This window comes from Adiantum capillus-veneris, chromosome 18, assembly GCF_014529385.1.
Source record: "Adiantum capillus-veneris isolate H3 chromosome 18, ASM1452938v2, whole genome shotgun sequence".
NCBI classification, from domain to species: Eukaryota; Viridiplantae; Streptophyta; class Polypodiopsida; order Polypodiales; family Pteridaceae; genus Adiantum; species Adiantum capillus-veneris.
In genome coordinates, this window is record NC_140948.1 from 1,052,921 (window position 1) to 1,076,990 (window position 24,070).

General features: G+C 44.0%; 2 protein-coding genes and 1 pseudogene across 3 annotated transcripts in view; 2 read left to right on the top strand and 1 right to left on the bottom strand.

Annotated features, from left to right (window-relative positions):
- Positions 1–1,023: 1,023 nt before the first annotated feature.
- Positions 1,024–24,070, bottom strand: part of LOC147435130 (uncharacterized) — a 45,337-nt gene continuing 22,290 nt past the window's right edge. For both annotated transcript variants that reach the window (XM_086487894.1, XM_086487893.1), the window contains exons 2-4: positions 1,514–2,484; positions 1,319–1,420; positions 1,024–1,217 (exon numbers count right to left, since the gene is read on the bottom strand). In XM_086487894.1, the coding sequence (XP_086344020.1) occupies positions 1,173–1,217; positions 1,319–1,420; positions 1,514–2,482 (1,116 nt within the window). In that variant the 5' untranslated portion in view covers positions 2,483–2,484 and the 3' untranslated portion in view covers positions 1,024–1,172. The remainder of the gene's footprint in view (positions 1,218–1,318; positions 1,421–1,513; positions 2,485–24,070) is intronic.
- LOC147435131 (uncharacterized) lies at positions 13,536–19,113 on the top strand (annotated as a pseudogene).
- On the top strand, positions 14,840–17,135 carry LOC147435132 (uncharacterized). Its single transcript, XM_086487892.1, has one exon. It carries the CDS (start codon positions 15,143–15,145, stop codon positions 16,178–16,180), a length of 1,038 nt encoding a protein of 345 aa, XP_086344018.1. The 5' UTR covers positions 14,840–15,142; the 3' UTR covers positions 16,181–17,135.

Below are 24,070 nucleotides of genomic sequence, written 5' to 3' on the forward strand. Positions count from 1 at the left end.
GGAAAGAAGGGGGGGGGGACCACTTTGACCTCTTTTCCCCCACTTTTTGGCCCGGATTTAAAAATACACTAAAAAAATTCAAATTTTCAAAAAAATTCAAATTTTAAGTTTTCCCTCCTTAAAAGGTCCCCAAACCTATGTCATGGTCAAAAAAGTATTTTTGACCTTCAAAAGTTAAAAACGTGCACTAAAAAATCCAAAAAATTGATTTTTTAAAAAAACAAATCAAAACATCATTTTCACCCTCCAAAGTCTTTCCAAACCTATTCTATAGCTAAAAAGTGTTTTTCTCTCTCTACAGACCCTTTTCCAAGCTCTCCATTGCTGCAATAACCACATGCACCCCCTATAGTCCATCATTATCTCTCTGCTAGCTTTCTCCCACCTTCATTGTAGCACCAAGCAAGCTCCTCCTCCATCTCTTCCCCTTGCCCACCACATAGTTTCACACCAAGCTAGCTCCTCTCCCTTCTCTCCTTTCCATTACAACATGAAACAAGATTCTACTCCTACTTTCATTCACTACAAGAGGTTGTGTGCTCTTGTGACGCTGTTAGCGACGGAAATACACTGGGTTTTTATAACCCCCGGCGTTGCTAAAACCGTCGCTAATAGCGTCGCTACGAGAGCGTCGCTATAACTGTCGCTATAACCGTCGCTATAAGCGTCGCTATATAGAGACGCTCATAGCGACGGTCATAGCGACGGTTATAGCGACGTTTACACAGAAGTCTATAGCGACGCTCATAGCGACGCTATAGAGCCATAAATAGCGACGGTTATAGCGACGCCCGAGAGAATTTTTTTTTTGGTGACAGCACATTGAATGCCCTGGCACCCATCAACCATATTGTACTTGATTCACTTTTTTAAAAAAGTGCAAGGGTAGATAATAGACCCAAAATAGTCACCCAGAAGACGCATTGTTTGCAAAATTGACAAGCGTAAAATTGACAATTGTACACATCATAGGCAAAATGAATTGATTGGCAAATGTAATAATGACAATTGTACAACATCATAGGCATAAAGAATTGATTGGCAAAATGAACTGCGGTGACAAATGTAATAATATACATGGTTCAAAAAGACGTATAAAATCCGTCTCATGATAAATAAGCTATGAGAAACCCTAAACTAATGCTATCTAGCTACGGCTAAACTGACGTCGTCTAGTTAGACGTCTCATCGCGTCCAAGCGGCGTATCTGTCAGATTCTGCAAAAAAAGACAATAAGACAGCTTTCAGTAAGTATAAACATATAATGACATTTATTAAACAATACAAAAAATAGAAAAGAGTAAACCCTAATACTAACCATGCCGCCGCGAGAACTGAGAATGTCCATCAGGGCGTTTAAGCCCTTCTTGCCTGCGTACTCGCGCTCGTACGGTGTGGGATCACGTCCTGTCATCGACCACTGTCAAAACATACAAAGAATTCATTATGTTAGAATTAAAAAACTCATAAACCCTAAACTATCGAACATAAAGAGCAATGCGAAAACACTTACAAAATCGGCCTGAAATGATGCCCATCCACCGCTCCCCAAGTGGTGCGAGCTCCCTGCCTTTACTCGCGCTCTGGCTGCATCCTTTTGTTGCTTCCACTTGTCGGGATTCTCGCGCGCTGCTTTCTTCGCATTCTTCCAATCTTCTTTGGCCAGCCAATCTGGCCTGTTCCACCCATGCTTGATTGCTTTTTGCACTTCGGAACGCTTGTGTTTGCAGTATTCGCGCATTCGAATCTTCATCAGGTCTTCATTGAAGCGCTGATCTCGTGTTGGAACGGAAAACTCATCATGAAGTATGCTGATGACTCTGTTTTTTAAATCACTTGGTACTTCACTCCATTTGTTTAGTATGTAGTGTCTAAACAGCTGAGAGCAAAGACCACGCATGCGCGAGATCACCTTCTTGCCGTCATCATCCATGATGATGCCGCCGCTGAAGTTGACGGAGTAAGGCAAGCCCTCTGGCCGGTGACGCGTGAACCTGGGTGTCCCGGCAGGGGTCTCTATCGGCGTGTCGATGGGGGTACGGACGTCAGGTGTCTCCACCGGCGTCTGGGCCCCGAAGCGAGGAGTGTCGAGTGGGGTGGCCCCTGGCGGAGTAGGTAGAGGTGTGTAGCTGCTAGGAACAGTCAGCCGTGCAAAAGGTGGCGTAGATGGCGATGCTGTGGCTGGTGTGGGGGCGGGCAAAGAAGGGGAGGGTAAAGAGCCTCGTCGAACACGAGGCGGTGTGGAGGCATCGGTGGCGGAATCCCCACAACAACTGCCACCGCCACCACTAGAGCGCCGGTGTCTAGACGAGTGTGAAGCTCGTCTCGTCGACGACAAAGCTTCGGAGCACGCCGAATGCTCCGAAATAGAGGGAGATGCGGATGGAGTAGGAACGCGCGATGATGCGCCAGAGCGATGACGCTCCACGTACCACTGTCTCTGCTGCGGTGACAAAGAAGAAAGAAACTCCTCATCATCCATACCTGCATTAAACACACGAATATTTAAACTTAATATTGAATGAATAGAGTAGACAATGACGCAAAGACCATTAAATACAATGACGTAATGACGCATATAAATACAATGACGCAATGAATTGAGTGATAGAAGAGGCAAGTCGAAAACTCATAATTTTCAATCAAAAGATGTGAGCGCGAGTAGAAAAGAGCGTTATACACCATGGAAGGTTCTTAGAGAGCCAGAGCTTTTACAACACGGAGCAAAATTGTTCAAATACAATATTTGTGGCTTTAAGAGATCTCATCCTCGCATAACTCAGCATAACTTCCTATATCTATATAGAGCTCTCCGTTTAAACACATATCCTCTGTTTCATTTTGTAGCTCCTCTGCATGCACCCCATATAGAGTAGTAGCATCTTGATGCTCGTCTGGCACCACCGCAGCGGCTTCTGATTGAGCATCTTCTCTGATCTCCTCCATTGATGCCGTTGTGATTGGCACATGGTAGCCTTCATACGTCCTTGCACTACGAGGGGCTACCTCTATGACGTACCACCAGTTTGATGTAGACTTTGTAGGATGAAATATTACCTGCCAGAGCCACATAACTTACATGAGAGCTTTCAAGCACATAACTTGTAAAAGGGGGATGTTAACTATTTACATACTTACTTGTTCACAATGCTCTGGTAGTACGAAAGTGTCTCTTAGGTCAGTCCATTTCTTAGTAGAATCCACCTCAAGAAAACCAGACTCTCCTCTACGCACAGTAGCGTTGCGACCCTCCATGATTATCTTGAACCATTGCACGTCGAACAAGTCGACAAAAAATCCTCTGTAATCGATCCTCAAAATCTCTTGCAGCGTGCCAAAGTAAGTGAGTTCCGCCACCATAGGACCTGCATCAGAGGAACGTCGTCGACTAGACTGTTCAAATTTTGCCATGATTCCACAATCTTGAGTAAAACGCTTTTTGTCGATTCGTTCCACCCTAAAATGTCGACTTTTACACCATGCTGCTGTGTATGACTTATACTACAACGAACAAAGATTATGAGTGGCCGTTCAAACGTTTAGAAATAAAGTCACTAGCTAGTCGTACATTGCAAACTTACCTTGGTCGCGCAACCCCGAGAGTACTCCCACTCTTCCTCAGTCACTTCGTCACCGCATTGTTGTGCGCTTTTCAATTGGTTGTGAAACCATCTTAAGCTCATGAAGGTTGGTAGGCTCTCCAGAACCGTCAGATAGTGCATCGGTGGTCGTCTTCCCCGTCTCCACTCGATTCGTGCCCTTTGTCGCTCTTGGTTTGCATCCTCATATTGTGAAATCCACTTTTGCATCACTGGATTGTGAAGCATGCAAAATCGGTTTATTTTAGCCTCTAGATCTTCCGTTATCTTCTTCTCAACACCGAGATTGCACATGACAATCCCAGATATGCGCTCATCATCTATGGTTCGCCATAGCGTGTCCCGGGCTTTATCAAATCCGTCTAGCCACTCTCCAATGTACACTACGGACTCTGATACCAACCAACCTTCTGCCATGCTACCCTCCGGACGTGCCTTTTGACGCACATATCCCTTAAGCGTTTTCATGAAACGTTCTAAGAAGAACATCCATCTGGAATGAACTGTGCCAGCTATTTCCACCTCATCAACTATGTGAACAAGAAGATGCACCTGAATGGTTAGCATGGTAGTACGAAAATGTTTCTCAAACATGCACACAAGCTTCGCAGCATTTAGTTTGGCGAATGGTATGGAGTCTACGTTGATCTCCTTTTGTGAGATCCATTGCACCAGCTTTGCAAGTTTGTAGATTGTTTTACGGATGTCGAGAGACAAACATCCCTCAATGGCAACCGGTAAAATAAACTATAAAGTATGTGCAGCAATGATATTAAAGTCAACATTTTATGCAATGATATTAAAGTCCACTATGAACGTACCTGACACATTTTATGCCAATCGTGTGACTTCAAATCGGTAAGCTTTCCTTCTTTAGTAAAACACGTTCGGAGCAAGTGCATTACGCCAGTGGGGGTCCGCAAAGATCGAATGGTCTCTTTTACTTTGCGTTCTTGGGCTCCTGTGAAAATCCATGGTGCTTTAGGGAGTTTTATCGATCCATCAGACGCTGTTTGCGGCCAATATTGCTCCATACGATCCACATTTCTAAGGTCAACTCTGGCTCCCAAAGTATCTTTCTTGCCAGTCAGATGGTCCCATAGTAGATTACCCACATTCTTGAATATGTGCATTGGATCGAGCAAGTGATTGATCATGAGTCGGGGCCAGTATGGTAACTCGTACCATAGAGATAGTCTCTTCATCCCTGGAGGCTATCCGTCATCGCACATCTCCTTCTGCTCTAACCATGCTTGTGCAGACATCCTTGGTGGCTCTCTTCCCAAAAAGCCGTCGCGTAACACATGATTCTCTGGAAGATACGCTTGATGACCTTCGTAGATTTGCTTCTTCAGTGAGGGCGCCCTACGTGCATTCAGTCTAGGTCCACATGTGACACATGCTCTGTATCCGCTTGTTTGAAGCCCTGCATGTATACACATGATAATAGATCAACTATGGGAAAAAACAAGATTTACAGTGTCTGAGTCAGGAGTGTCAATAAATCACCTGAGCATTCTGTTAGCCCGGGATAGTCATGCATGGTCCACATTAGAATGCCTCTGATCAAAGCATTCGGTCGTCCTGTGTGTCGGCTCATATCCACCACCTCTATGCCAATCCACAATTGTTGTAGCTCTTCCAATAGTGGACGAAGATACACATCCATATTCCCCACTTTATATCGCCCTGGCACAATCAAGCTTAGCCATAGGTGCCCCTTCTTCGTAGTCAACCACGGGGGAATGTTGTAGTTGACGATGATAACGGGCCATACACTGTAAGATGTTGATCTTTGACCAAATGGATTTACGCCATCCATAGCCAGGCCTAAGCGCAAATTTCGAGCTTCCCTGGCAAAATCCGACCATGTTCCATCTATATGTTTCCAGGCTGCGCAATCTGCAGGAATTCGTAGCACACCATCCGAAGATTTATTCTCCTCATGCCATGATGCTAGGGCGGCCATGGACTTACATTCGAAGAAATGCTTGATGCGAGGAAGCAGAGGAAAATGTCGCAAAACCTTTTGTGGAATTTTTGTCCCGTGGAGATCTACTCGATATCTTTCGGAATCACATTTCGGACACTTCTCCATGTCTATATATTCCCCTCTGAAAAGAATGCAGTCATTAGGACAAGCGTGGATAGAATTGTAATCCATCCCCAAGTTTCACAAAATCTTTCTTGCTTCATCTCGGGAATCTGGCATCACATTGTCAGCTGGTAGTATGTGCTCTTTAAGCAATCTACACAACATAAAAATACGATACAGTTGTGTAAAAATCTATCAGATCATTATACATTTAGAGTTTTATTAAAGTAAACTAATTGTAATAGATCACCTGAAAAGCGCTGTGACGCTAGTGTCACTCCATCCAAACTTTGCCAGCATGTTGAGAAGAACCAGGAGTGCTTTCAATCTAGACATACATGCTCCATTATACAATGGCGTATCGGCTTCACTTTTCATATCATCATAGATAAGCCTTTCTGAATCCATGATCGTCTCGATCATTTCAGCAATCTCGGGCTCAAACATTGCCTCGTTGGGAATGTGCTCTGCATGATCATCCCCTGAGCTGTCAGAGGCTACATCTTGTGGCCTCACATATGCTGCTTGACCAAAGCGCCTACGAACACGTCTATTGGGTTGCAAGATTGCTGCTTGTTGGCCAGCGTCAGAGTCCGACGAGTTATAATTGGCAACAACTCGATCTATAATAGATGGATCGAACTCGCCAAATTCGCGAACGTGCTGCAAAGAAACACGTCTTGTCAGTGGCACAACATGCTTGCATTGATTACAAGGACATAAGACCCTCGTTGAGAGATAGGTGTTTCGGTTGGACGGTACCATATCCTCGTCACTACTCATAATGAGGATAAAAATCTTATAACCTGGACAACAAATTTAATATTCTATTGGCATTCTTCGTCTTATCTCTCTCTCTCTCTCTCTCTCTCTCTCTCTCTCTCTCTCTCTTTACTTCACATTCTCTAGTCATGTCCAATCCCCGCACACCTCGGTCTAGAGGTGCACGGAGATCAGAACCACCGGGTTATAATCTCGTCTTTATTGGTCAATACCTATATTTGTGGGTACAAGAAATCTACAGACCCACGTCTACATGATACTGCATGTAGTGGACAAAACCCCTTTGCCTCTTCTCTAGCTGTAGCACTTCACAGCATCTTAACATCTTTTCACAGTAGATCTTTTCACTGTTCGTCTAACTCTAAACCCTAAACCGTAAGTAATTCTTGCGTGGACTCGATCTAACGTAAATAAGCGTAAATCTAAATAAACGTAAATCTAACTAAAAATAAACCTAAATCTAATTTAACGTAAGTCTACATCTAACCTAATCTTTAACGTCTTTTGGGATAGTTTCCTACGACGTTAAAACTCTCTTCTTCTTGTGTGTGTGTGTATGTGTGTGTGTGGGTAAACCTAAATAAACCTAAGTCTAATCTAATATAACATAAATCTAAATCTAACGTAAATTATGTTATATTAAAAACAAAGAACTAAACTAACAGGGATTATAAGAACCTTAAAACTGATTTAACACATAATTTTTCACATAACTCGGCAAGAGTTGGCATTCTCATCACTAAAGATGTGAGAGTTAACTTCCGGTGGTGACGCTGCCTCATCTCCATCCACATCTGACGACATCAATTGGCCCTTTAGACCGTTCTTGCTCTTGTTACTAACTTTGAAGTTGCTGTTGAATGACTAGAGGTTGTCTAGATGGTCATTGTGTCGAGGATGTAGTGACTCTTGCCGCCCTGAAGATCCACCTTCTTCCCTATCTTCTGAAGACATTTCACCAGTACTTTTGGATCGACGGAGCCCACCATGAGTGAAGGCAACAATACCCTATATTCCATTGAGGGCTTTCTTCACCCGCTTCATGCACGCATCGCAGTCTATGGAGACCTAAATCTAATCTAATATAACGTAAATCTAAATCGAGCGTAAATAAACGTAAATCTAATTAAAAATAAACCTAAATCTAATTTAACGTAAGTCTACATCTAACCTAATCTTTAAGGTCTTTTAGGATAGTTTCCTACGACGTTATAACTCTCTTCTTCTTGTGTGTGTGCGCGTGTGTGGATGTGTGTGCTAGTAAAAAGAGATAAATGGTATAACCTTTCTATCACCCATGCCAAGTATGATAGATTGGTTATGCCATTTCCCTCTTGAATAATAGGTCTTGAGTTCAACTCCTCGTCGGCTAGATCTTTAGGTCTTTTAATTTTAATTAGTTTCCTACGACGTTAAATTAGTTTCTCTCTCTTCTCTCTCAATGTGTGTGCGTTTTTTTGTTTATGCATGTTTTCTCTCTCTTTTCCTCTCTCAATGTGTGCGTTTTTTGTTTATGCATGTTCTCTCTCTCTTTTCCTCTCTCAATGTGTGTGTTTTTTGTTTATGCATGCTCTCTCTCTCTTTTCCTCTCTCAATGTGTGTGTGCATTCTTTGTTTATGTATGTGTGTGTGCGTTTTTGTTTATGTTTGTACTCTCTCTCTCTCTATGTGTGTGTGAGAGAGAGAGAGAGAGAGAGAGAGAGAGAGAGAGGGAGAGAGAAAGAGGGGAAGGGAACATGAGAGTGAGGAGAGGGAAGGAGCATACCTGGCTCTCCTTCCTCTCCTCGTGTGTGTGTGTGTGTGTGTGGAGAAGAGAGAGAGAGAGAGAGAGAGAGAGAGAGAGAGAGGGAGAGCGTTACCTGCTCCTTGCTTGAGGGCGTCGAAAAACTTAGATCTGAGATCTGAGTTTTTGGGCGCTCTCTGTTATTTTTTTAGCCCAGTTGGCGTCGCTATAAGCGTCGCTATGAGCGTCGAAAATTTACAAAGAAATTTGCGACGCTCATAGCGACACTCATAGCGACATCGGGATTTTTTTTTTGAGCGTCGCTGTGTGAGCGTCGCTAATATGAATAGCCTCTTGTAGTGATTCACTTACACTACATGGAAACCTCTACTTCCGAAGGTGGCAAAAGTATGAGCTCACATGAGTTGCATACCACAACAATAGGAGGTGTGAATATCGCGTGGGCATTGCAAGGGTTCATCTCCAACATAAAGATAGAATGGTAAGAAAACTAACCTTGTAGCTTACATTCAGAGCTTAACATCATCTCCATCTTTAAGTTTATCATGCTGGAGATAATTAACCTCTTTATGGATTTTGGTGTTTAGGCTTCACACCTCATAACACTGGGTGGTGCTATTTTGTTGATGGCTTTGGTGCGCCATCTATAGTTGTGTAGCATGTGATTTGAGTCTCACAATGTAAGTAAGTTGTGTTATCTATGGAGAGTCGTCAAAGATTTTTCTTGTAATTTATTCTTCGTATAATTGTCATTAGATAATTGGAATGATATCATTTTGTACTTTATAACTTTGTGCTCACATAATCTTTTGTTTACTTACAGATTCAACTTGTTTTAAGAGGACATGAGCAAGCAACCATGTGCAGAGATGGAAATCACTCTATTTTTGTTCCTTGAGGAACCTTTCACTACCATGTTAAAAGATTTTGATAAGAATAGTAGGTGTTTTTTAGAATCTTGAATCAATAGGGACTCTCTAGGAGCTCTCATAGAAGCCATCCATATAGTACTACTATCTTCCCTAGTGTCATAGACACACAAATACTCAAGTGTATATGAATCTCTAGATGAGGAAGACAAATACTTGTAAGATAAACCTAACAGCAACAACATTGTCTCCATTTGTAATTATTTTTCATGAGACTGGATTCCTCTATAAATGCAATATAAATATGTTTTTTTTGTTAAATGGTGTCGCATTGAGTGAGAGTATTTAATTTAGATTACTGAAGTTTCATACAGATCTGAGAAATATTGTTTACTTTTATGGATATTTTGATTTGCCTGTATGATGATTCAAGTCGCAAGTCTTAATCACTCCACCTTGAAGAAATTGAAGCAATATTTTGATTTCAGTTTAATCATTAATGGTTATTCTTATTAAAGTGGATCATAAACTTTGTGAAGATGTCCTCATTTGGGGATGTTGAATATATATAATTAGCAATGTTTCAAAAGAACACTAGGTGGACACAGGGAAGTAAAAATTGGCTCCTTGTTTGGTCGATTTCTAGTGTTTAATGTTTAGTGCACAGGATTTGTGAGGCCGTTGACATGGGGAGTTCACTAAAGTATATGTAACATAGCACATGTGTTCAACAGAAGGGATTTTATATTCTTGTAAAGTTGCAGAAACATGTGTAGATAAGGCCTATAAGGGTACTTTTAATCCATTCTAGTGAACGCACGTGATATAGGAAAATTTTACATAGTGAATGCTCCGGACCTTTGAACACAAAGAAAGGGGGGGGGAGGGGGGAGCTCTAATTACATATGAGTGAAAAGAAGTGGAATTTGTACTGTCATGTTGCATAAAGATTTGCTTTCACTTAATCTAAAAAAAAATTGGTATCCTGGGGTGCAGACAAGGCCATATAATGCAAAAAAAGGGGTGGCCACAAGGGCGCGTAGTGAGCCATCCAAAACTGCTGGATGGGCCATATGTGGGCCCTTGTGGCCACCCTTTGATTTTTAGTGTTTGTAGGTTTAAGAAAATGTCAAAAAATGATTTTTTGATGTGTATATATGTTGGGAGGGAGTTTTAAGTCAAAAATAAGTAAAAATAACTTTTTTGAAAAAAGTCAAATTTTGGCTCTTAGTGACCCACGTTTTTGCTGATGTGGCCACACCCCTTTACTCCCTTCACTTTCCAAAAGCTAGAGAGAGAAAGTGACCTCTTAGGTCCACATCCTACATGTGTCTAAAAAAAAGGCTAGAAAAGTCTACTCAAAACTAGCTTCTTGAATGCCCTTGTCCCCTTAACCCTACACAACATTAGCCTTAATCCCTTAAAATTAGGATTCCTTACAAAGCCCATGCAAAGTCCATATTTCTCCTAGTGCATCCTGAGTACCATAACTGTCAAGCATCTTGTCTACCGGTTCCAATTGCTCCTTGCTTTGATCAGGGTCAAGTGACTTGACCTGGGTCCCCACTTCTTCGAGTACCTTCTTCGTTCTTTTACTTTCCATCATCATCCACTACAACATAACCCAAAGATATCGACGCCCGGTATATCGACGCCCGTACCTTTTCACGTCCATATCGACGTTCTTACGTGCCATCGATATGCACGTCGATAATTGCGTCGATATGCACGTGAAAATACACGTAGAAAGATAAAATTTTCTACGCGTATATCGACGCGCTTATCGACGGACATATCGACGCTAAAAATTTGGGGGAAAAAAAGGCGAACCCGCGTGCAGGGGCCATTTTCGCCCTGAACGCGCGCGTTCTCAGATCTTGGCCAAAACCTGCGTAGCAGGTATTATGGCCCCCTTCCCCCCCCCCCCTTCCCAACCTCTCTCTCTCTCTCTCCACATCGTGTGTGTAGGAAAGAGAGAGAGAGAGAGAGAGAGAGAGAGAGAGAGAGAGAGAGAGAGAGAGAGAGAGAGAGAGAGAGAGAGAGAGCGTTGTGTGTGTGTGTGTATGTAGGAGAGAGAGAGAGGTGTGTGTGTGTGTTTGTGTAGGAGAGAGAGAGAGAGAGAGAGAGAGAGAGAGAGAGAGAGAGAGAGAGAGAGAGAGAGAAGTGTGTGTGCGTGTAGAAAATTAAAGAGAGAGAGAGGGAAAGAGAGAAGTGTGTGCGCGTGTAGGAAATTAAGGAAGGAGGGAGAGAGAGAGAGAGAGAGAGAGAGAGAGAGAGAGAGAGAGAGAGAGAGAGAGAGAAGTGTGTGTGCGTGTAGAAAATTAAAACTAGAGAGAGAGAGAGAGAGAGAGAGAGAGAGAGAGAGAGAGAGAGAGAGAGAGAGATATGGTTTGCGTAAAAAATTAAAATTAAAGAAAGAAATGAAATGAAATGTTATATTAACTCTTCAAAAGGCCAAAGTGACCTATGAGACCAGAAAGTTACAATGTGGTAGACTGATACAAAGTCAAAATAACAAGATGACAAAAATGACAAAATAAAATATTATGGAATCCTAAACTGCTGGGTGTGGTGTAAGCAGCTAAAACAGCTAGCTGGGATAGGTAGATCATAGGAGATCCAACATTTGTCGCTGGCGGACCTCATCAATCTCCTCCATGGTCAGTAGTTTGCTCGGGCGTTGTGCATGTTGAGCCAAAGTGACCTGGATCGTCTGATGCAGCCTCTATCGATGTTGTGTAGTCTGGCCTCCGCAGTCATGGGCGTCTGGATCTCCCTAGCTCAATCGCGTGTTCGATCAATACGTAGAGAGATAGGGAAGTAGAGAGAGAGAGAGAGAGAGAGAGAGAGAGAGAGAGAGAGAGAGAGAGAGAGAGAGAGAGAGAGAGAGAGAGAGAGAGAGAGAGAGAGAGAGAGAGAGATTGAATTATCGTCCACGGAGGTCAGATATGACCCATGGGACCAAAAACAAAGCATTACAACCACTTCTTCTAAGTGCGGGCAATCAATACATATCAGTTAGGGACTGAGGGTCCATCAAAAGAAAAAGAAAAGCCTAAGAGGGCTCCTATGGGGTAGAGGCCGGTTTAGGAGTTCGAAACTCCTAGATGATGGCCTTCCCTCCGCGGTATACTGCCCACTTGCCTTTGGCTTGTGCTTTACACACTTTTTTCAGCTCTTCACCTTTGTGCTTGATTTGTGTCGGGGTGAGTTCTTCGGCGATCCAAAATCCGGTGTCTCTAAGGAGACGCGATTGATGGAGTAATCGGAGCCGCTACTCTTTGTCTTTGAACTCAAGAATGGCATGTCCACTAGGTGTGCGCTTGGTGTTGAACTTGTTGACGATACATTCCACCGGATCGTAGTTGATATGGACCGGTTTAAGAGTTTCGTTGAGGAGGTCGATTAACTTGCAGAAATATTGTTGGCACTCATTCCATGCTTGGGGTAGCCCTCCAGTGTGAAGCTTGAGGGCATTCTCTTCTTGGAGCTGGCGTTCCCGCAGTTCTGTCTTCACACAAGTTTCCACTTTGGCGAGTGCGATCGTGTGAACTTGAGTGACCTTTTCTTCGACTTCCTTCACCTTGTCTGTTGTGAGACCGATCATGGAGTCAAATCGTGCCTTGAGCGTGTTAAGGCGTGCTTTGAGGTCGTGGTTTTCTTCCATGACCATGTCTAGGGCAGCTTGCAATTCTCCGATGCGGTCTGTCTTGCTCGTAGCTGCAAGGACGGCGGCAAAGCTACCTCGTGCTCTCCCCGAGGTTTTGGGACTGTTGGTCGCTATCTTCTCGCTTGCTGAAGGCTTTGGTGAGAACATGTTCTTCAAAAGCCCAAAAACTCAAATGCTAATTCTTGAGGTCTTAGCTCAGGTCGACAGGCCGAACAAATTTGATTGAAATCAGAGGAATCACGTTCTTGACAGTAGAGTCACCTACCTCAGGGCTCTTGAAAGCTTGAAAGAGGTTCACCTTCTTGTTGATTCGAAAACACAGACCTATTGGAAAACCAGAGTAAGGTTGATTCTTTGAGGAAGTGGATACCTTAGTAAGGACAATCTCTTTTTTGAGGATTCTGCAGGGTGGAATCGGGTTGATTTCTGGGGGCAGGGCCGACGGGAGATGCAGGCCGTGCAGGAGCCGCCGAATCGAGCAGGGCCAAGCTGGATCGAGAACAGAGCATGGGCGTGCAGAACCGTGCAGCAACCAGGCCGTGCAGGAGCCGCCAAGTCGAACAGGGCCAAGCGGAATCGAGCAGGGCATGGGTGTCAAGAGTCGTGCAGCAAACCAGGCCTTGAGTCGGGTGGGGGGTAAGCTAAAGCTTAATGCCCCCCACAGGGCAGCCCCTCACCCGGGGGGGGGGGGGGGCTGGGGGGGAGGGGGGGGGGGGGGGGGGGGGGGGAAGAGAGAGGGAAAAAGCTAGGGTTCTGCCCGGTTCTGACTCTGTGTGTGTGTGTGTGTGTGAGAGAGAGAGAGAGAGAGAGAGATAGAGAGAGAGAGAGAGAGAGAGAGAGAGAGAGAGAGAGAGAGAGAGAGAGAGAGAGAAGAAGAAGAAGAAGAAGAAAGCGGGTTCTGCTACAGCTCTGTGTGCTAGCCATGTAGGCATTGGCATCTTTGAAGCAATTAGAGCCAGCTCAGGAGCGGAGTCCAATACAACAGGCACGCGATGGTCTCCTGAGACTAATGAATCTCCACAGAGCTTGCGAGGCAGTCAAATACAATAGCGCAGTCAAAAACGACAGCACAGAGATAGAGAGAGTGACAAGGAGAGCATCCATGGCACTTCCTTCAGCATTCTTACTTAACCCTCGTGAAGTAGCAACATCCTCTGCTGTGTCAGAAACGATTCTAGACAAAGAAACTCTTACCCTTAGCATCCAGGATACCCTTACAACGGATCCTGAAGTACAGGGTCAACACAAAGTAAGCTTGCCTGCAAATGTAGTGCTCAGCCAGGTGTCTGTCTTCTCAACTCGGGCTATCGTCTTGTACTTCACGGGGAAATTACCTGCTTTGAATGAGATAGCTGGTCACTTGGATCAAGGGTTTAGGAGGGTTGATGTGGACAAGGTATTTTACAATGGCTCAGGGCTATACGAAGTCCTTTTCTTCAAGGTAGAAGATCAACAATCCTTCAGAAACAGCTCGACCATCATCTTATGTGGCCAAGTGGTACATGTCTTTCCTTGGCAACCAGTGAAACAGCTTAAGGAGGATTTGCTTTCCAAATGCCCGGTTTGGGTTGAATTTGCTGGCATTTTTATGGCCTACTATCAATAATTTGGCTGCATCTTTAGGCAAAGTACTGTTTGCTCCCACTATCAACTATCCTAATAGAAATCGAGCATGTGTGATGTGGCAAACGAACCAGAGCATGCCCCAGACATTGGAAATCGAATTGGAATCTATTGGCAGATTGGTTATCTACCTAAAATGGGGGAACTTAGCTAGATCATGTTTCCATTGCGGTCTTTTGGGACACTTCTCAAAAAACTGTCCTACATTGGCCAAAGGCTCAGCAGAACTGATTCCTTCTTACACAGGTAGTAAACATATGGTTCCCATGGAGCAAATATTTGGCAAAATGAGCTATCAAATAGGGGATAAGGCGCAGGCTCCTTCCTCCTCCCCACCTGACACCCCTATCTATGCTTGCCCCCCTGGACACTACAAAACAGCTCTGAAATCTGCTCCACCGGGACATCCCAAAGCCGCTCAACAATCTTCTCCACAAAATCGCATGTAGGGAACTTGGCCAGCTCTTCTAAAAACCCCCGCCCTATCGACAAGGGGAAAAGACCAGTAGATGCTGATGGATTTCAACTCTCCAAACGAACTTTCAGGGCTAAGCCAGGTATCACCGGGTACACCTCCCCCAATGTTTTTGATGTGTTGCAAGATGTTCCATCCCCAGACACCCTAGCTGCTATCGACTTGGTGATAGCGCAACACTCCATACCCAAACCCAAAGAATCCCCGCCTATTAATCTGGAGGTGCACATGACTGACGAAAGTGATGAAGATACCTAGCTAGTTCTCAGTATCCCTCTTCCCTCATGAAGATAGCGTCCTTTAATGTTAAGGGATTAAGCCATCCCACAAGGCTGTTTTCTTTTCAAAATTGGCTGCTTAGCTCAAAGTTGGATGTTTGTATGGTGCAAGAACATAAGCTGCACCATAGAGCTGGAGACTGTATGCACTATAAAGGATATACAGTGTTTTATGGTGGTAAAAAAGGCCAGTACTCGGGTACCCTTACTTACATTCGATATTCTCTCAAGCCCCAATGGATCCTTGACCATGAATTAGGCAGATGCTCGATTTTCCATATACACTCAGAATTTGGTCACATACAGCTGGTCAATAGTTATGCAGATAATCTTTCCAATAAAAGGATCCCTCTCTGGCAATGGCTAGGAGATCTCACTTGGACTCAATGCATTATTGGGGGGGACTTTAATATGGTACAACAAAGTTCCCACACTACCTCCTTGGGCTCTATCATGCCGATATCAGAGACACCTTCCTGGACACACCTTCAAGCCCAAGCTCATCTTAAGGATGCTTGGACATCGGCTTCTCGATTTTCTACTGGTTTTACCTTTCACTCTCTTTCTCATGATGCCTCTTGGTCAAGACTGGACAGAATTTACTACATTGGGGTTGATTGGCTACCTAATAATGATGACATGTTTGTGGATGTTGCAACAACACTTTCGGATCATTCTCCCCTAGTTCTTACCCTCTCCAATCTGGAGCAGTCTCCTTCAAATGAGTTTGGGTACTCCAAACCTTTAATGATCAACAACTCAATACTGAATCATCCAAACTTTAAAGCACAAGTTCACGTTACTGTTGCCAATGCTCACCAGTTGCATGATAACCCTCTGTTAATATGGCTTCATGTGGTGGCTCGATTGCAATCATGTATTTGGACTGTGGGTAAACAAGTAGCCAGACAATCCAAACAGGCGGTGATTGGCGCTCAAGCATCAGCTAAATGGTTGTTGCATAAAGATGGCATAACCGCATTGTGTCCAGCCGATTTGGATGCACTAAGGACAGCCAGAGATGTAATATTTGCTGAGGAATAGAATCAGGCAAGAAAAGCCAGGCCTAGGATCTTGTGCAGGCAATGGGTTTTGGCAGATTGTACAGATTCATCCAAGGGATTCTACAAGAAATTAAAGCATAATAAAGCCAGACAACAGATCACAGTACTCCACCATGGGGATGGGCCTCCACTAACCAAGATAAAATAAATTTTTGATATAGCCACACGCCACTTTAATGAATTGCTGAATGTTCCGCCTCTCTAATCTCCTGACAGAAACTTAGCTACCGAAACTCTACTCAATGTAGTCAAACCATGTGTGGAGAGATCTACAGCAGCTAGACTAGAACAACCCTTTGAGGAGTCAGAATTGTTTTTTGCTTTGAAAAAGCTTCCTAATGATAAAACCCTTGGATTATGTGGATTGTCCAAGAAATTTATGATGGCATATTGGGATGTATTGAAGGCGATTGTGGTTCCACTTATTAATGCTGTGTGGATCTCCCAAAACATGGATCCTGCACTCAAACAGGGCATCATCAAACTCATCCCCAAAACAACCTTCACTAAAACCCTAACGGACTGGCGACCTATCACCATGATGAGGATACTGTATAAAATACTCGCAAAATCCATTGCTCTCAAGATTGGTCCCGAACTCAAAAAACACATTCACCCAGCTCAAACAGGTTTCATTGGAGGGAGGTCAATATTTAATAACATTAAGACGGTTTAGCTAGGCATAGAGCATGCCTTATCTTCACAACAAGACATGGTAATGTTTCAGATAGATTTTGCCAAGGCATTTGACACAGTGCAGTGGGACTTTGTGCAACAAACCATGCAAGGTATGGGGTTTGGCCCTCGGATCAGCAGGTGTATCGCTCTGCTTGGTGAACATGCTTACTCTAGATTGAGCATTAATGGTAGACTCTCGGACAAAATATACATTTCCAGATCGGTAAGATAAGGATGTCTTGTTAGCCCCCTTTTTTTTGTTGTGGCCTCCCACTCCCTGTATGCATACCTGGATCAATTAGCACAACATGGCTATTTGCAAACCCTCAAATTAGGAGGTAAAGATATCCTGGGCAAAGGGTTTGCAGATGACACCTTTCTATTTTTGAAGGCCCACAACATGAATATTCACAGATGTATGAAAACCCTAGATATGTATGCTCTTGCGGCTGGTCTTACACTGAATCTATGTAAATATTCTTTGAATGACATATCTGCAAGGGAATTTGACTCTCTCATTTGGTCCGGGAAAAGAATTCCTAAGGGTCATGCTTTTACACACCTTGGATACCCAATTGGGGTCATGGTCTCTCAGAAACACTTGCAACAGTGGGTTCTGGAGAGAGTGTTGGTTAAAATTGCTTCTTGGCACTGTGATGAATGGCCTTTACATGTCAGGCTCAGAATTGTTCAGAGTATTCTCATGCCTTATTTGCTATTTTACTTGCCCTTGATCAACTGGTCTGATAAAATGCTTCAGAAATGCATCTCAGTCTTGGCTAAGTTTTTGTGGAACTCCTCTCGATCTTCCAATGATTTGGTTGCTTGGAGCAAAATTGCAGTACCATACTCTCAGGGAGGCTTAAACATATTGAATCTACAGATCCATGCTCAGGCCAGGAGGGCCTCCCTTATCAAGCATATGCTAGCTTCGGATACCGTCTGGGCTTTATGCTTGTGGAAGCTGGTTGACAAGTCAGTTGTTTACTTCCATGGAATCTGGAATATGTCAGCCTGGGATAAATTTTTCTCAGCTGCTCCTCTTAAAATAAGATATGACGTGTCAAGTATGCTAATATCTTCTTTGAAGAGGATATGCTCTGCTTTGGTATGGCAAGGTAGGGCGAGGTATACAGGGAACTCATTGGGGGGGGGAGAGCTTGTTCTGGAGCTTTGTTTTTAAAACCCCACCAGCTAGGTTTTTGGGTAAGGTTGCACTGTCGATGCACAGAAAAGGTCTCAATCAAATTCAGCAGATGGTTGATTCTAACCTCGACTTGAAACTCTTCTTGGTTTCCAAACGACAATATAGACTAGGGTTTGGTTTCAGAATACCTTGGCACCAACTTTGTGCTCAGATTCACTACTTGCCTCTTAGAGATGCTCTCAATCTGGAAGAACGACATCGGGATTGGAACATTCTTAATCAGGCAGTTAATTGGTGGACCGCTAACACCTCTATCTTTTATGCTTTGCTGTTACCCATACCAAATATTTTTTTGAGATGTAATTCACAATGGTCCCTTCATCAGGATGCATATTGGTGGCAAAAAACTCTTGCAGATGTATGGTTGATTCCTAACCAGTTTAAACTCAGGCTTTTTTTGTGGAGAGCTCTCACAGGTGTATTAGCCACTGCCATGAATCTAAAGAAAAAGGGTATTACCTCTGGCAAATGCATCAGATGCTCTTGTCCTGAAACCACTAGACATATATTCTGGTCATGCAAGCCTGTTATGGAATGGTGGAAGTGGGAAAAATGGATGTGGTATGATGCTTGGGGGATCTCCATATCTAGGTATCAGATGACCTTTTTCAAGCTCCAAATTCCAGAAGATCGAGCACTTGAGTTTGCACTACAGTCCTTCAGAGTATGGTTCTTATGGTTTGTATGGAATATGAGAAATCAATGTACATTTGATCGGGGCCAGAGTGTCAATCATACAGTTCCCATGTTTGTCATTAGAGATAGGATGATGGAAGATGCTCTTTCTTTAATAGATCAAGCCTTCAGAGACAAAGTAGTATGGATCATACAAAAGCTGCTAGTGTGAGAGCAGATTGTAAATTATTGTAATATAAAGAGCAAGTTTTTCCCGAGAGAGAGAGAGAGAGAGAGAGAGAGAGAGAGAGAGAGAGAGAGAGAGAGAGAGAGAGAGAGAGAGAGAGAGAGAGATGAGATAGAGATAGGGAAATAGGAAAATAGAGAGAGAAAGAGAGATAGCGAGAGCGAGATCGAGAGAGAGAGAAAGGGAGATAGCGAGAGCGAGATCGAGAGAGAAAGAATGAGAGATAGGGTACGTAGAGAGAGAGAGAGAGAGAGAGAGAGAGAGAGAGAGAGAGAGAGAGAGAGAGAGAGAGAGAGAGAGAGAGAGAGAGAGAGAGAGAGAGAGAGAGAGAGAGAGAGAGAAATAAAGAGATAGAGAGTGATATATATATATATATATATATATATATAGAGAGAGAGAGAATTAACTAGAGATAGCTACACAGATAGAGAGAGAGAGATAGATAGTAGATAGAGAGAGAGAGAGAAAGAGTTAGGTTGGCTGACCAATTGCATGTGTGAAAAGGACAGAAACTCTCTCTCTATCTCTCTCTCTCTCTCTCTCCCTCTAGAAGAAACTATGGAACTAAAAGAGGAAAAGGGGATTTGCCCGCTACATGCATTGCCATGTACACCTGGGAGTGCACGTATGTGTCTACCCATATAGGATTTGACCAATAAAGACGAGATTTTGACCCGATGGTCCTGATCTTCGTACACCTCTAGACCGAGGTGTACGGAGATTGAGCAAGACTAGAGAATACGTCATCAACTAACATGGAGGAAAAGATTGCATGCTCGTGCACGCTCTGCAAGTATCAAATCCTGCGCAAGCGCAGGATATGTAATGAGCATGTGCACAAGTACGAAGAGTTTGCGAAAGAGACCGTATAGAATCTACGATACGACTCCTACAGAACGGGCATTGATTTTCGCGACATAGCACCTACATCTGAGAGAGAGAGAAAAAGGATTATGCATGAAGGTCCGACCAATATAGAGCCAAGGATGGAAGCAGAAAAGGACTTACAGACAGAAGACGACGGCATGGAGGAGATGCTGGATGCCTTCTTCCAGACAAGCGAGGAGGACGCTAACGAAGCAGCACCAGAAGCCGTGCGCCTATCTCCTGAAGACATGTTGAGGAAGTTGGCACATCAACCAATTTATGAAGGTGCCAAAATATCGACGCTTTGTACTTGTCTGGCGTTTTTGAATCTTCAGTCAGTGTACGGGTCGTCAGACGCAAGCGTCACTGCTTTGTTTAGGTACGTAATTTACAAAAGAGATTTTCCGATTGCAACAGTGACGTGCTTGGAGATCTTTTTAATTTAATGTGGCTTAAACAGGTTGTTGCGGGAGCAACTTCTCCCGGCTGGCAATGAAATGCCCCCCTCCAAGCCAGACGCAACCAACTATTGACCTCAGTTGGCTTGGACTACAACAAGATTCATGCATGTCCAAATGATTGCATTCTTTTTTGCAATGAATTCGCAGATTGTCTGTCGTGTCCTAAGTGTCGAGCAATGCGGTACAAACAAGATGCAGTTGGCGGGACAGTGCTAGCTAAAGTGGTGTGGCATTTCCCTATTATTCCTAGGATAAAAATCATGTTTCGTTGTGGTTCTATTGCAAAGTTGATGTGGTGGAATTCTACGAATAGATTCACTGACGCAACATTTAGGGTGCCTGTTGATTCAAAGGCCTGGAGGCACATTGAGATACCTGGCCACATTTTAAGAGTGAACCATACAATTTGCGTTTGGGCATGACAATGGATGGAGTCAATCCATTTGGCTTGAGAAGCTCATCATGGAGCACTTGGCCTTTGTGCCTTATCAATTACAACCTCCCACTGTGGCTTGCCATCAAGAAGGGTCATTTGATATTAAGCTTGATTGTACCTGGTAAGTTCAAGGCAAAAAACATGGATGTTTATCTAGATCCACTAGTTGACGAGCTCCAGGAGTTATGGCATGGGATCGACATAACAGATGCCGTTGAACCAGTAGGACAACAACATGCAAGGATCTATGGACTTCTTATGTGGACTATGCATGATTGGCCAGGATACGGAGAAGCTTCTGGTAATGGTTCTTGATTTACAAAATTCTCGCTATTCACAATGCACTTTGCCTTGGCCTGATTCATGATTTAATATATGCAGGGCTAACAACTTCGAGATACAACGCATGTCCAATTTGTGGGCAGTCTTTGGATGTGCGCTATTCTGCCTCTCTTCGAAAGACAATTTATCAAGGCCACCACCATTATCTTCCAGATGTCCATCACTTGTGCGAAGGTCAGCTTGGTCGTGTCGAATGTCGTCCTATGCATGTACAAGAGTGGCGTCGCCGATGGGAGCAACATTAGGGGCAACCTGTTCCAGGAATGAAACGTTTGTCCATTCTCCATACGTTGCCATACTGGGGTGATCTACTAATTAACCATTTGCTGGATCCAATGCATATATTCAAGAATGTGGGAGAGCTCCTCTGGAAGACAATCATGGAATGAAAGACAATCGAGCTTCACGAGATGATTTGCAGTCAGTTGGAAAGATGCCAGAGCTGTGGCCTTTCACTAATGCAGCTGGCCAAACAAAACTTCCAAGAGCGCCATGGGTATTGCTAAAAAACGAAGAGCGACAAGTTAAAAGGGTGATTTCAGAGTTCAGAACGCCAACAGGATATATGCGATGTCTCAAGACAGCATTCACCCGTGACGATCAACTGTAAGGATTGAAATCGCACGACTGGCATAAGTTCTTGCAATTCATTCTTCCAATTGCGATCAAGGGGTGTTTAACGGAGGAAGTGCGGACCTGCATATACAAGATTTTAGAGCTAGTGCGGTGGATCTCTTCCAAGCCTAGATACGGGAGGAATCTATTGCAATCGCAAGGGCTAGCTCCATCGAGGCAGTTTGCATGATTGAGAAGTATCTACCCATGAGCTGACTAACTACCCAAATGCACTTGCTCGTCCATGTAGTAGATGAGGTTGTAGTGGCAGGTACAGTCCACAACCGTTGGATGGTCTTTCTAAAGCGGTTCATGAAAACACTTAAGGGTTTTGTTCGCCAAAAAGTGCGTCCAGAGGGGAGCATGGTAGAAGGATGGCTGGTGCAAGAGTCTCTTGTATTGACGACCGAATTTCTATCCGTTTCTGACCCAAAAATGCCTCGACTGTGGAGCAATGAGGAGGATGCAAGACTGGTGGGAGAGGAGCCGCAAGGGCAAGGGGTGCCGAAGGAAATGAACCTGGCCATGCGAGAAAAGATCATGAAGTTCTGTATACTAAATTCAGCGCCTATGTAAAAATGGCTTGAAAGGTACGAAGAAGAGAAAGAGAGACGCAATAGGGAGCGATAGGATTTCAGGCGAAGCCGAACGACTAGAGGCTTACCCTTGCCAGACTATCTCGCTCCTCTACCTGAATTCCCTACAATGGCATGGTTGGACAAGACAGTGAGAGAAGCTCGACAGATCGGAGAACCCATATGTCTAGAAGAGGAAGAGCTGGCTATTGGATGTGACTGGAAGTATCATATATACATGGCGTTGTGGTCGCATCGAAAGCATTTCAGAACAGAACAAATTGATAGCAGAAGAAACACGTTTGATAGTGGGTTATGGTTAGTTTGATGCAAAAGAGCAGGGCCAATGCTAGATACACGAATGAGAGCACTAGCAACCTGGATTACTGTGGTCTGGTGTCAGATATCCTGAAAGTAAGCTTCATGCGGTTTGAGATGTTTTGTTGGATGTGAAGTGGTTCAAGGTGATTACTTCTGGTCGCAATGCAACGGTACGCAAAGATGGAAACAAACTTGTGCAAATAGATTCTACAAAGGTTTGGACAGATGCGAACGACACATTTCTCTCCCCGAACATTGTGAGCAAGTGGTCTTTGTACCGGACCCTCGAGAGCGACAATGGTGGTTTGTGGTTCAGGTTGCTCCAAGAAATAAACAAGTATTTGAAGGGCAAGATCTCATGGAGGAAAGTCAGTCAGACGACGTCCATACTACTGTGACATTAGATGAGATGGACGATGGTATGGCAGAGGAAGCTGACAGATATACGAGGGATGATGCAGACGAGCCAGAATTGACACTTGTAGATGAAGATGCAATGGATAAAGACAATCTGCGAGAACGAGTTGGGGCAGAGTTATGTTTGCAATTAGAGATAGACGATGATACGGTGCAAGATCTTATCGATGATGCCTCACTCGTCGAGGTCTAGGCCTGTAAGTGTTTATGTGAAGACGTTGATTTAAAATTAAGCTTAAAGTTAATTTAAACAACTGTATTCTGACGCTTTATTTTACTTTCTTTGTGCAGGACTTTAGTATGGCAGACCAGATTCCAGATCCCGCTTCTATGAGTGCAGATGCATTCATGGGCTTCGTTACACAGATGATGCCTGCTCAGATGGCAGAGGCTTCTCAGTACTGGGTAGCCAGAGGCACGGGTACTACGCCTCTGGGCTTCACACCCGAGGGTCCGACGCCTAGGGGGGGGGACACCTATGGGGGGGAGGACGCCTATGGGTACGACGCATGGTTATCCCATCACGGTCGCTTTGACACCTAGGGGTGGGGCAGAGGCGGGTACGTCCTCATCTCTGCAGCACAGGCGCACTCGCCGATCTCGGCGATCGTCAGGTGGAGGTGGTGGTTGCTGTGTGAAGTCGCGGAGCGGAGCGTGGGTCGACTCTCTCTCTCACACACACACACAGCTTACACAGTACACAGTACACAGAGATCTATTAGAGGGTTATCTCCCAATTCCTTAGTATTCACAAAGAATATGTTAGTATATACAAAGAGTTAGAGGTAAGTGAGTTAGGCGGGCGGGCGGCCATATCCGCATAAGAGGCCACTTGGGCTTTAATCCCAACAACCTCCCACTTAAAGTCCAATGTGGCACTTTAAGTAACTGTAAATCTATGAACATAAATGTACAAAGATTTACATGGCTGCCATCTATCCAATGCCCAATAACTCACGACAATGCACAAAGCCCTCTCCTGGAAGTCCCTTTGTGAGTAGATCAGCAAGATTGTCCTTGGTGTGGATCTTCAGCAGTTGTATCTGCTTGTCTTCAAGTACTTCCCTAATGAAGTGATACTTCACATCA

What these genes read in the sequence shown, in the direction of transcription:
- LOC147435132 (XM_086487892.1), top strand. Translation starts at nt 15,143, where the DNA reads ATGAAGATAGCGTCCTTTAATGTTAAGGGATTAAGCCATCCCACAAGG.